The sequence below is a fragment of the Pinus tabuliformis genome, chromosome 4_1 (assembly GCF_031772625.1).
Source record: "Pinus tabuliformis cultivar Carrire ecotype Pingquan chromosome 4_1, CPIR1, whole genome shotgun sequence".
Lineage (NCBI taxonomy): Eukaryota > Viridiplantae > Streptophyta > Pinopsida > Pinales > Pinaceae > Pinus > Pinus tabuliformis.
The window spans coordinates 25,378,982-25,392,704 of NC_142303.1; the positions used below are offsets into that span (position 1 = coordinate 25,378,982).

Consider the following 13,723-nt stretch of genomic DNA (forward strand, 5'->3'; position numbering starts at 1 on the left):
ACTATCGAAATGGCCCCTGAGTGGGCTCCTTCTAGCGGTTGAGAGCTAGTTGGGACAGATGGTATACCGGCGAACATTGTTGGAGTGATAGCAGGGAGTTCTGTCGTCGCTGTGTCAGACGACACAGTCCTAGATGTTGATGGTTGTTCAGACATTTCTAGTCTATCCAAAAGATTACCTAGCGATTCTACAGGAGCTTCCGCTGGCGGTAGGCTAACTTTTGATGAAGAAGGATACAGAGTGATCCCAACTCCAAATTGCGATGGAGTACTAGTTGGAGGATCTTCCACAATCTCTTCTATGGCAATCAAACCAGGTGGAAGGGGTAGACCGTCAGGTCCGTAGAATATTTCTGGTGCCGAAGAAGGTATGGAATCGGCAGCGACAGATGTTTGAGGAGCAAGACTCTCCGAACCGGTTGTAAATGGAACTGGTTCGGTAACACAAGTGTTTACTCTCAGACTAGGATCAATACTATTGTCCTTCTGTGGTTGCTGAACTTCTTCTGTAGAGGCAGGGATTCCAGAAATGTTTGGAGTAACTGGAGTCTCTGATGTTGTTGGAACACTTGTTCTAACTTTAACAGGAGATTTGGAACCGGTTAAACGAGTTCGCTTTGTCCGTACTAGCTTCGATTCCGGAGACAAAGACGGTTGACTCGTAAGCCTCCGCGAACGACGGTGTTTCAATTGAATTTCTTCCACGATTGCAGATTACTCGATCAAATAAAATAAAGGGGAAGTATGTTTCCGAATTAAATGAATTTTAGACGCTTTGACACAACTTGTTTTTTCAATTTTTAAGAGTCGAGAAAAAACAAAAGATGACTCTAGTCTCCTTTGATTTTTAATGAGCCTGAAGTGACAAGTGCTCAGATGGACCTTTTCTGTTAAAGAGTCTAAAAAGGAATGAAAGGGACTGCTATGGAAATCTAGGTAGAGGGATTACCAAACCAATCGCAAAACTGCAGAATACTTTTTACGGTACGGTAGTCAATCTTCCCGAATGCTGTGTTCAGTGCATTGCGATCGATAGGGCAGCAGACACGACTTCCTATGGATAAAGGATTAAGCCTATTGGGGTCTCCCAAAATATACTCGACGGTACGTGGGAGCACAAGTCCGTACTGGCACTTATCGTCTCAAAGTGGAGGAATCACCCAACCATCAGTGAGAACAACAGTTACCAGGCTTTACAATGCCGGAATATGTCTCTAGCCTAGACTTCTAAATGTTGTGCGTTAAGTTCCAAAGCATTGTTAGATTCATTGAATTTATTTTATAGTTGATCTTGTTTATGAAGTTTGCCTTTCAGGTTCACCGCGAGATGTAGATGTAATTCCTAAAATGCAATCTAAGATGATAAACAATCTTTTATCTTCTTTTTATGTAATGAAAATCCTAGCTACTAAGGAAAGAAAGACATAATTTTTTCACAAAGAGCAAAGAGCACACTCTAAATGCACTTTCCTAAATCAAGCCAATCAGAGTGTCTATATGCAAATGCACATGCATGTATTTGTTTTCAACTTTCTTAGTATATGAATGCTGAAAAGAAAGTTGATGCACAAATCTGAATTTCTTTTCAAGCAACAAATACCAACAAGTTTCTTTTCGAAATCAAAAATGGAGACGATCACAACACCTTACGATTTTGAAATGAATACTTGTTCTTGACACTAGAAAATTACAAATTCAGACCCAAAAATAATAGTAACAGGATAATCGACCATCAACAGCAATCAAACTCTTTCCTACAATTGAAATCGACACTTGCGACAGTTTCAAATCAAAGGACGATAGTACGATTACGCTACTTTTGCAAAGGAGAACTGAAAATGACTCAACAAACACACAAAAACATTTACAGTTCTTTTGTACAAAGGAGGCGGAATAACAGCAAGGAAAAGGGGTTTCAAACAGACATATACTGATCACAGGCAGCAAAATTCAGGAATAGAACTGGAAAGAATGAATCACAGAAACCAAAACTGCACAAAGCCTAGTCTGATCAGCGCACCTGTAACACAGAGAATTTGAAATGCAGCGCACCTTCTCCACTCGGGAAGTGCGCTGAAGTTTAGATTCTCTGAACAGTACCTACGCTGGGCCAGAAACGAGACTCTGTTTGGGTTCCGGGTCACAGTTTGCAGTTCAGTTCATGGGTTTTGGCCGAGCAAAAGGTAATCAGTAATGCAACAATCAGGGGTAGATCTAAGGAGGATCTAAGAGCTATCACAAGGGCAATCAGAGAGTTTGTGAATCAGTTGTTTAAATCATAAACAGGTCCCGTAGATGGACTGAGGTAGCATTTACCTACTTTGCATTTGCTATGGCAAATGTAGTTCAAATGCTACCTGTAAGTTTATGAAATAGACAACAAGAAAGATAAACTAACTAACTAATTCTTCCCCAATGGAGTCGCCATTTTGTTACAGGGAAAAGTGTCTATATAGAACTGCTCTATCCCACTAAGGTGTGACAGCTGCCTTAGAAACAAACAGAGTAAAGCTACTTTCATTTTTCCTTTATGAATTATAGATAGAGAGGAACAGAAAGACCAACCTCTGTCTTGCGCTAATCTCCTGGTTTGATTCTTCTCTTCCTTGATAGTCTTTCACAACTTGTTCTCTTGAACGCCCAGCTTCACAAAGTACCTGCAAGATCATAGTAGCATAGCACTATACAAAGACATGGATCTATAATCATAAACAATCTAGGATCAGATGTAAATTGACCATAAAAATGCAGCAAATATCAATGACACAAGAGCATGGAGGAAAACTTGAATAACTTTTATTGATAAACAAGAAAGAGCCAAGAGGAGTTACAACCAGTTGTTCTGACCCAGCATCAACCTCTTAGCAAAGAAGCTCCTCTTCACCTCATACAAAGCTTAGATCACCCAACAATCTGATGTTTGTCTCAAGAAACCAACAGCAATTCCTTACAATATGCAAAATTCCAGCCTCTGGATCTCTGGGATGAGGGATCCATATATAGATATCTGTAATGGAGATGAGTCAGCTTATGATTTGATTAGTGTCTTCCCTCTGATAGTTCTTGCTTCCACTTGGAGATTGATGATCTCTTACTCATCCTTGGTCGAATTCAGAGAGGCAAGTGTCACAGGAGAAGTTTCTGGAAGCTTCCATTGCCTCTCCACCTCGCGGAATGACACTGCCATTTGTCATTTCTCGCCCATCGCACCCCATAGAAGGGATTTTTGAAATGCAATGCACCCACACAGTGTATTTGGGTGAGATGCAACGCACTTGGCCAGTGGAGCAGCTGAAATGATCCTGTTTTGACCAATTTTGAGCAGTTTTTCATGGAGAACTTCTGGGAGAAGCTGTAATTTGTTGACCTTGTTCCTTTAAGGGTTAGAACAACACTTTTAGGGACTTAGGAGCCCTTGGTTTATGGACATTTCATGCTTGGGGTTGTAGGGCCCAAAAATGTCTATAACAAATCTGACAACCAAGAAAATGTTAGTCTTGGCCATACCTCTACAATTGCACAAACAAAGGAAAAGATAAAGAAAGGGAGGAGAGTTTGAGCACAAACATCTCAACTTGGACTACAAAAAGTCGACCAACACCTTTAGAAAAATATCCCTTTACTGAGATTCACTATAATTCAACACAGTTTGCTTACAGATTCTGATATTTCAGTGGCAGTTAGTTGATCAATTTTAATTTTATTTTTCAGTTATATCAGTTATTTTTTTTTTTTTTTTTATGGATATGGTGGCACTTTTTTAGACAAGGTTAATTGACACTAAGAACTAATATAACTACACTTGCTATATATGTGTGTGTGTGTGTGTGTGTGATGCGCAAATGATGTCGATCATTTGATGGTTGTGTTATTTTTTAGTAATGCTTGTGTAGGAGTTACAAGGTGATGGGTCATGCATTATGGTATTTAAAATAAATTTTGAAATTTAAATTAAAAATTGCTAAATGGAAAGTGGATCCTCCATTCATATTAGTGATGTAGCCATCCATTTACTTTTTAGAAATTGTCGTTCTTTTTATTTTTATTTTCCTTCTGTCTTGGGATAGATTTTGAGAAAGGTTGAGTGATATAGTTGAGTGTAAAATTAGAAAAAGGATAATTATTTTTGGGAATCATTTCAACAACTCTTCACATACATATTTCAACTCGTAGAATGGAATGGTATCATTTAGTGTTATTTCTTTAGCTTTGAGAAGATTTATCTGTTTTGTTTTAGATATATTGATTCCAACAGATCTCGTGGAACATGTGTTCTTTTAAAAAACAACAATGAACGAGGTTAATAAGTTCTTCTCTTGTTGTTGAAGGTATTATTTATAATTTTGTTCATTGATGAGTGTTTAGTGGTGTTGCTTCTTTATCATGGTTAATCACTGATACTTTTGCAGTAGCCATACCAATGTCTAGAAGTTTATATATGAACTAGTTGCAATGATGCTTGAGCCTTGTTTTGTTTCTTTACTATTTGCATTTGAATCCTTTAGTTATTAAATGTTGTCCTTTGTAAAGAACTATTTGTCACAAATAATCATATCTATTGATATTGATTCAAGATGTCTAAACAATTCTTTTGAATGAACTTAATGGAGAATTTTCATATGATTTTATCTTGTGCTTCATTTTTATTTTCTTCTACAGTGCTTTGTAAATATTGTAGATATTTTATTGTAAATACAATATCTTCAATTTCATCATTTGTATTTGTTTTATTCGATTTGTATATTTCAACTACAACAATTTAATTAAATTATTTTCATTGTTTTGTAAATTTATCTTAAGGACGATGCTTGTTATCATTATTCATTTTAATTTTTGTAATATACATTGTAGATTCGATTTATTTTGTTTTGATTGCATAAGTTTTTATTTGCAAGGCTATAAAATCTTGGGTTGGGTTCCCATATTTCTTAGTCTAACCCACTAAGAATTTGAAAATTGTTGTAAGAATAGCTTAGGCCATTCTTACGCTCATCAAAGTTCTATTCATATTCATTGTTATGGAAAATCACTTCATTTTTTTTATTAGACTCACCTACATTTTCTTCATGTAAAGAAATATGAGTGCTTTTATTGTTCCTTGTTTTGAAGTGGCATAGTTTTAGTCTAGTTTTTTTACTATAGGGGAATGTGGCATTGTTTGCATATTTATCCCTAAAGATTAGCTCACATTAACAATCAAAATAATGGTAACTTGCAAATAGTTTTTTTGTAATTTTACTAGTTAAATTGCACATTAATTAGGTGATTTTTAGACAGAAGTTGACACCCTCATCAATTTGGCCACATGAAGGATCATAGTTCTTTTATCTTCATCCTTGTGAGAATTACGAAAATATTTTGATCCTCCCAATTTGTATCTAAAAAAGGGGCAATAATACTAGTGATTGATAGTGAAGTTATTTTTGAAACCCTTTCAATCAATGTTAGGTCCCTATAATACTAATGTAGCCCCATATTGTTATTTTTGTGCCCCATAGAAGCCCACTATTGTTATGTTGTGCCCCATAGAAACTCACTATTGTTATTTGTTGTGCCCTTACATTATTATTTTTATGTAGGCTTTAGTTATATTGTGACCCCTTAGAATCCTATATATACCAAGGAGGTATTTTCATTTGAATCATCCAAGAATTGTTGATTTGTGTGATGTAAAAGGAGGTTGCACCCTTTTGTGATTTCGTTGCATAACATTTGGTATTAGAGTTTTGGATTATAGGGTTTCATTGCTTCAAACAGGTCATCTTGGAATTTTTACTATAACTTTTTTTCTACGAGCCTTCAGAAATTGAAATTTTAAACACGTGGAGCCGAAATCGTGGTGAACTTTGTGTAAAAATTTCAGATCTTGGTTCTTTTTTTTATTTTTTTTTTCTGAGATATGGTCTGAAGAAGTTAGGGTTTCTACATGCTCCAGAATTCTGTCTCAAACAGGTGTCTTGGGGAAACTCATTATAACTTTTGTTTCAGGCATCAAAATTGAATTTTGTAAACATTGTCTGAAATTCCACAGATTGTAGTTTCTTGGATATCATTTTCAAGTTTGAAGGCTGAAACATTAACACGTGGCATTTTGTACAAGTTGTTTATATTGAACTAGTCCATAATCAGGTCATTGTGGGAGATTTAACATAACTTCGCCTTGAAGAATCCAATTTCAATATTACTTGTGGCATTGGAAACAAGACTGAGAGGGCTATCACAAGATGAAATTTCAGACCTTGAAGACCCAAAATTACATAGATACAACAGTTTCAATATCAATCCCCAAAAAATGAGGAAACATGTGTGTTTATTTTAAATTTGCATATTTTTTGTTTGAAAATTCAGTTTGAAATTATTCAAAGGGTGTAGTGAAGCATAGATATCATTATTTAGTTCCAATATCCCTTGCAGCAAAACATAGATACACCTAGTAAGCAACCAGAAAGATCTACTATGCCACATGAAGAAGAGGAAGAAATGCAACATGATATAGCAATGTTACAGGACCGAGTGCAACAAATCTCTCACAAAGAGCAACCAAAAATGAATTTGGAGTGATGAATGTTAATATGGATGGTTTATAAGGAAAAATAAAAAGGGACATGGAAGGTTTAAAAACCGACATGGAAGGTTTGACAAAGTTGTTGTAGGAAAGACTTTCTAATAGTGACAAGGTGGTCAATGAAACTCTTAATGAGAACAAAAGGGATTTGAATAATGATTTTAGAGAATCTAATCCAAGGATGAAGATCAACCATATTCTAAAGATCGATATGAGCAAGTTTGATGACAAGGATTTGATAACATGTATACTACAAATGGAGTAGATCTTCTATCTACATGATGTGCAACACACACAAAAGGTACACATTTCATCTTTATATTTAGAACCCAATCAGTTTGTGTGGTATTGATGGATTTGTTCTCGTAAACCATTTGTCACTTAGAAAATTTTAATTGAAGAATTGATAGCACATTATGAGGATACAAAGAGTAATACCTTCTTTAGCCAATTGATAAATCTCAAGCAAAAGGGTTTAGTTGGGGAGCACATTGAGGAATTCCAAAGATTGAATATCTAGGAAACTAAGAAGGTCTATCCGCTACCTTTCTAGTTGCTTTTCTCTATGGTTAGTTAGAATCTGCCTTGGCCTAGTCCTTTGCAACTTTTATTTCCCTATAGTTTGGTCCTTTGTGCACATTCCTTTTGGATTTTCTCGAAATTCTTGCCCATATAAAAGGTGAAATTTCTTCCTTGGTTTAGTGTCCCTCTCAGACTTTTTGGTTCCCTTTCTACTTTGCTCTTGTCACTATGCCCAAGTATAGGGCTCGAGCTTGACATGGTACAACTTACTAACAACAAATGGAGAATACTCCTACTTAGCAATGAGTAGAGTCGTCAGTCAGTTGATACAAGGCCAACATGCCTTAGCAGGTGTAAGAATAAATTGGCAATGTTGAAAGAGAAATAACATGGGAGAGAGGTCGCCTCTTGAATATTGAGTTTGTCAGTGAAATTTCAGATTGGATTCCAGATGTTGGCCATTCCAGAAGAAGGTTTAACTAGTATATGTACACCTTTGACATATGTGGAACCTCAAGATGTTGTTAGGACAGATCTTGGTTGATAGAAATAGAGCTTGAGAATAAATACTCTTAGTGTTGGATGGAATTCAGCGTTCATTACATGGAATCGACAAATGACTACAGCGTGTTGAGTCTCATTTTGGTCTACTTCCAGATCTAGGATACTCGTGAGGAAGCAACAAGTAACCGATTGCTATGGAAGGATCAAACTCCCCTAAGGTAGCATGGAAACTTATGTACTTCTCTCATTTGCTTACTTTCCTTTCTGGTATCTTAGTTTTCAATCTATAGTTGCTATAGAAGGCTGTAGGCCTCAAGGAAATAGCTTTTTTTATTTCAAGTTCTCAAGACATTTCATATTTTTGGATGATTAAACAACTATGGATTTTCCCTTGGTCTAGTTTCTCAAGTGGCAAACTAAGGCAAGCTAAGGCATGCCTTTTTTATTGGATATAAGTAATTGAAAAACTTTACACCTAGGAAATTGAAGAGTATTCCATAAAATATGTAGAGGAAGTCAACCTTAGAAAGAATTTTTAATTAAAAATAGAGATCGAGAATAAAGAATAAAGTGATAGGTTTAAAGGGGCAAACATAAAGGAGAAAGAAATTTTGAACAAAATTTTTAGGGACAAGAAAAAAGGACTAAATTTTTTTTTGGATTAAAATTTTGAATTTAGATTTAGAAGAGTAAAAGACAAGGAGATAAATTGTTAGGAGGATATATTTGATAAAGGAAGTTTGAAGAGATATTCATGAGGATTAGTGATCCAAGAATTGGATAAGGGATTTCCAAGATTGACTGAGTTTGTAGTCATCTTTTTTATTGAAATTATTTTGGTGTTTCTCAATTTCAAAGGCTTAATGGATAATGTGGGAAGTATAGAAGGTCATTGAGGCCAGAATTTTGGTTTGATCAAAGCAGATTAGATGTTTGGATTTGGAGTGGTCAACAATAGCATGTTTCAAGATGTGATTGTGGTTTACGTTGGAAATATGTTCCTTGAGTTGAGGATCTTCTAATTTGGCAATGTAGGGTTTACCACAAAAGCATAATCTCTCATAAACCCTCCAAAGAGCATTGAATTGGATTTATCCTCGTCTAATTTGAATACCAATTTCAATCTTTTATAAGATTTAAAAAACATTTCTATATCCTTTTTGAACCAAAATTTTGAAGATAAGATCAATTATTCCAAGAAACAAAAATGAGAGAGTGAGATGTAAGATGGCATATATAGAAAGATGTTGGAGAAACATAAAATATTTCCATGTATAAATACATCGAAATAAAATTATATGGCCTTCTTAATGAAAGAGACGGTCTTAATGAATTAACAAACTGAACATTACCCTGAGTTTTGGGTGAAATGTTCATAGCTTCATAGGCTAGCGAGCCTATGTCGGCCAAGGTCAACTTCTACTTCCTAATTACTAAATAAAAGTAAAAGTTAAAAACACAAAACAATAATATTGAAAATGAGATGAGTGAAATATCATACTTACATTTTCATGTCGTTGCCTTCTTAGTAGAGATCCATTTTTAATTAATAATTGAATACTAACTTGTGTTTTGGGAAAGTGTTTACAAACAATGACTAAATGCTGACCCATGTTAAGAGAAAATGTTTATAAACTATGTAGACGGCTTTATAGGTTAGTTACATTATAGCCCCAAGGGATAGCTCAATTGGTCGAGTTCTTGTTGCTAAGTACCTTTCCAATTGGGAGGTCACAGGGTCAAATCTCATCGACGCCCTTGGGGTTAGGCTAGACTAGATAAGCCGATGGGTAGACCCCTTTGGGTGGATCTGCCAAGATTATTACCGAATTGGGAGGTCACGGAGTCAAATCTCCTCGACACCCTTGGAGTTAGGCCCAACCATATAAACTAATGTGAATTGGGAGATCACGGGGTCAAATCTCCTCGACGCCCTTGGAGTTAGGGCTCGACACCCTTGGAGTTAGGCCCAACCACATAAACTGATGTGAATTGGGAGATCACGGGGTCAAATCTCCTCGACGCCCTTGGAGTTAGGGCCAACCACATAAACCGATGTAGAAACAAGTCAATGGCCATTTGAAAAAAAAATACATTATACAAATTTTAATAATGAATAAATAAATGATTTACTTAATTGTAAATTATTGTTATTATTGGATAAAAATGATTTCACTCATTGTAATGCGTCGTTATCAGGGTTTTGGATCATCGTAGCAGGTTGGATATCGTATGGAACAGCTTTTGTCTCTTATGGCTGGTTTTCACTCTCAACTTTTCCCAATAAAATTTATTTTCCAATAAAATCTAAGCCCGATGGGAATTAAATCTCTTATCTATCCGGTTAGTATTGATTCTAATGACTTATTATCTATCTGGTTTATTAGCATACAATACTAACCACTTTGTGGCTTATCTATGTTGTTTATTTTTATTTTTTTAAGGATCCATAAATTAAGCCTGGTGTTTTAGTTTTAAGGAGAAGCCTGGTATTTTAGCCCAGGAATACTAAGAGAGATCCGTTCTTAAACCGTATACATTCATCTCCAAAAAAATGCGTATACAATATTTTCCGGGAACTTCGTTTAGTGGTTGGACAGTTATTTAACTCTTCAAGAATATCAAGAATATTTTCCTCTTTCTTTTTATTTTGTAAGTTTCTTCTAATATTTTTTATTTACTTTTGCTGAAACACACCTTGCTTTAAAGAGTGAGGTATTTTTTTGCGATATAAGTATGCTTAAATGTTATAATGTTATCCCCAGTTGGACAGTTATTCAAGAATCTTTTCGTTTTTTTTTTTTATCTTCTTCCTCTAATATTGGGAAGATCAAATCTCCATGAAACACATCTCGCTCCAGAGAGTGAGATCTTTTCTTTGGTGATATAAATATGCATGAAAAGTTATAATGTTATACGATCTTTCACCATGTACGGCAGAAAAGCTGTTCAGCTATTCCAAGACTTTGCTCCCAATGCCGAGGATGGGAAAATCGGGCAGTTCAATGTATATATGAATTTAGGTTTTCTTTCCACTAAGTTCGTGGGTTTTCTTTTTGCATTCTCTGCGATTTTATGATATGCTCTTTTCGACGGTACATTAACTTGATATTATTTGCAGAATGATCTCGTTGAGCAGGTTCTACAAGAAGCAAACGAGCATTACTTGCGAGCGGTATCTTGTATGGAGTATGGCTCTCGCATAATTACTAACCACTTTTGTTTCATTGTAACAGAAATGGGTATTATTTTTTATGATCATGGTATATGAAATAATCTCTGCAACAGGAAAATTCAGGAGAAAGGGCTGGATATAGAAACCACTAAGAATGAAGATCACTACGGTGCAATTATTCATCACACATCTCTCCTTCGCAATAAGCGTTGCCTTATGGCTTACATGTACGGCCTGATAACGCTCTGTGCTTTCTTGAAATTGTGTGTTTTTGAGAGAAAAAAAAGTTGAGCACAGAGCCATATTCGATGCACATTGAGGTTGTAAAGCTGTAGGTTTTATACAACGGATTCTAGATTTTGAGACGTGAGTCGTTTGTGTGAACTCGAATTCGACATATACAAAGAGAATTCAAAGGTTTGAGATGGAAACCCAAGATTTTTATGCTTGTTTTTTGATGTTACAGGTATAGTCGAGCGCAAACCATTCAGAGGTTGAGATGGAAACTTGGGCCTGTATTTCCAGATGAAGTTCAACAGAATCTCAACTATTCTGAAAAGGATTTCTTAAAGGGATATTCCGATGCAATAGCATCCTATTTCGAAGACATAGATATGGACTTGACTGTGGTAAATTTAACAACCTAATTATATTAGATTTTAAGTTTTTTTGGTAGTTTTTTGCATGGGCATGATTAATATTATCCACAGTTTCAAACCCCAAAGTGGGTCCATCATCATAACAATTAGATAGAATATGAATGAAAGCTAATTAATTCCTATTTATATTCTATTCTAATTGTCTTGATGATCGACTCCTTTGGGATTTGAATAGTTGACAGAATGAACACGAAACTGTGGATAACAACTGCAAAAAAACCTAATTATATATCATTATACACTGTAAAGAGTAAATATACTATCCACCATAACCAAGACATTTTTATTTTATTGTAGATGGTGAAATATTTCGAAATTTTGATAAACAGGAGCCAAATCCAACTGTTTGACTTTGCTGCTCCTTCAAATTTACAAAATACATCTTTATCTTGATTGTAAATAGTGAAATATTTGGAAAATTTGATTAACAGGAGTCCAAGGAACCCAAATCATGATTTGACTTCTCTCTTTCCTCAAATTTCCAACATTTATCTGTAATTACACAACTTTGAGGTGGCAATTGTTTTGATTTTTGTATAGTTTTAATAAACCAGGATACGGCCGCCCCTAAAGATCCATACATTAAAGTCCGAGTTGTGAAAAGTGTTGGGGACGTTTTGCTGGAGGAACAGGCAGCATCTCTCACACGTAATTCCATCCACATGGTGAAGCGTGCTGAAGTTGAAACTCTTATTTCCCAGGTATTCATTCGATCTCTCACCTGATCTTATCACTGCAACTATCGAAAATGGATGAGGTTCAGGTAACACTTTTGGCTTTTTGTTTGAATATCAGGGCATTATGGAAGAGCTCACCATATGAGACGAGAGGAGATGAAGGGACGGTGGAGTCATACATATTTATTAATGTGTTTGATGTCGATGGGCATCGTTCTGTGTTTGTAACGCTTAATGTGTTTGATGTCGATGGGCATCGTTCTGTGTTTGTAACGCGGATTCCTGTCTAACATATTTTTTGGTCTTTTCGCAAGTAAGATTTAACGGTTGGTGTTTTATTTTGGCTTTATGTTTAGGAATTAAAATGAAGAAATGATAAATAGTTTATGGGAGAATTCATTCTTTGTTTTTAGCCTTTTGTAATTTAATCATTTTTTTATTTAAATTGATGATAAGCTGATCCAATCTTTCAACAATTTTGTCGTTGAACCATAACTTTCTTTGATGTTTTGAATGCATCACATTCCAAAATGAAATGTTTTTTAGATTCCACTGCCCCACGTGCAAAAGGTTGATGTGTGTTGGTTTTTAATTGAGCAATAAGAATCTTTGCCCTCCACCGAAGTAAGTAGTTGTTGCCCTCCACCAAAGTAAGTAGTTGCGTGTTGGTTTTTAATTGAGCAATAAAGAGCTTTGCCCTCCATGGAATGCTAACTTTTTGTTGGAGTAGTTGCGTGTTGGTTTTTAATTGAGCAATAAAAATCTTTGCCCTCCATGGAATGCTAGCTCCAATATACTCTTTTTGTTGGAGATCACAAGTAAGGTTGAATTTCTCAATGTAGTACTTCTTCTTTATACCCAACTCTCCACAACAAAATTCCTTAGCTCTTTGCTATTTGTGGGATAGATTTCACTTTTGCATCCATGTATAGTTTTGTCTCATCCATGTTTTCTTTCTTTCACTCATGCCTTGATTGAAGATAACATTAGGTCATCTACCTACTCCCATTTGCTCAATTCTTTTTAGATATCTTATTGATCTAAAAAGAGATCTAAGACAATTATTAAGGTATTATAGACTCATGTGCATGGATTTTCCTATGTTATTTTGTGCAATGGATCGATAAGATTGTGAAATACACAAATAATGAAGCAGTAAAGCAGCATAATAGACAACACACATAAACACAACAAGTTTAATAACGAGTTCACCCAATACTCCTAGGCTACATCCATTGGTCCAGCCTTCAGTGGAGACCTCTTTATTATGTCTTCAGAACAGAGTTTTGCAACAGTGAGCTCAATTTGAGCCTCACACAACAAATACAAAACAATAAGGCTTTACTTGGATCCCCCAAGTCTCTTCTGAGTACACAGACTCTCCTCACTGACTCCCTGTCTCTGTTGCTCTATCTCTGCACTGCGTTCAATACTGTTTGCTTTTGTCTTTTGTTTTCTATGGCTTTAAAGCCAATCCGCGTTGCCTATTCATTTCCTCTTCCCGGTTTTCTGTCTCCCGGCCTCTGTCCACTCAAATCCCTCTTCTAGCATTAAATAATCATTGCATAACGCTTTCAGGGGAGGTGGCCACCTATTCTGCAACGGATGAGTGCATCGGGCCT

At 35.7% G+C, this 13,723-nt stretch overlaps 1 protein-coding gene across 1 annotated transcript; it reads left to right on the plus strand.

The window, feature by feature from the left end:
• The first annotated feature begins 10,519 nt into the window (after positions 1–10,519).
• Positions 10,520–12,391, plus strand: LOC149174016 (uncharacterized). Its single transcript, XM_089420716.1, has 6 exons — positions 10,520–10,597; positions 10,712–10,779; positions 10,879–10,992; positions 11,232–11,394; positions 11,979–12,125; positions 12,233–12,391. The coding sequence occupies exons 1-6, from the start codon at positions 10,520–10,522 to the stop codon at positions 12,389–12,391; spliced, it is 729 nt and encodes a 242-aa protein (XP_089276842.1).
• The last annotated feature ends 1,332 nt before the right edge of the window (positions 12,392–13,723 follow it).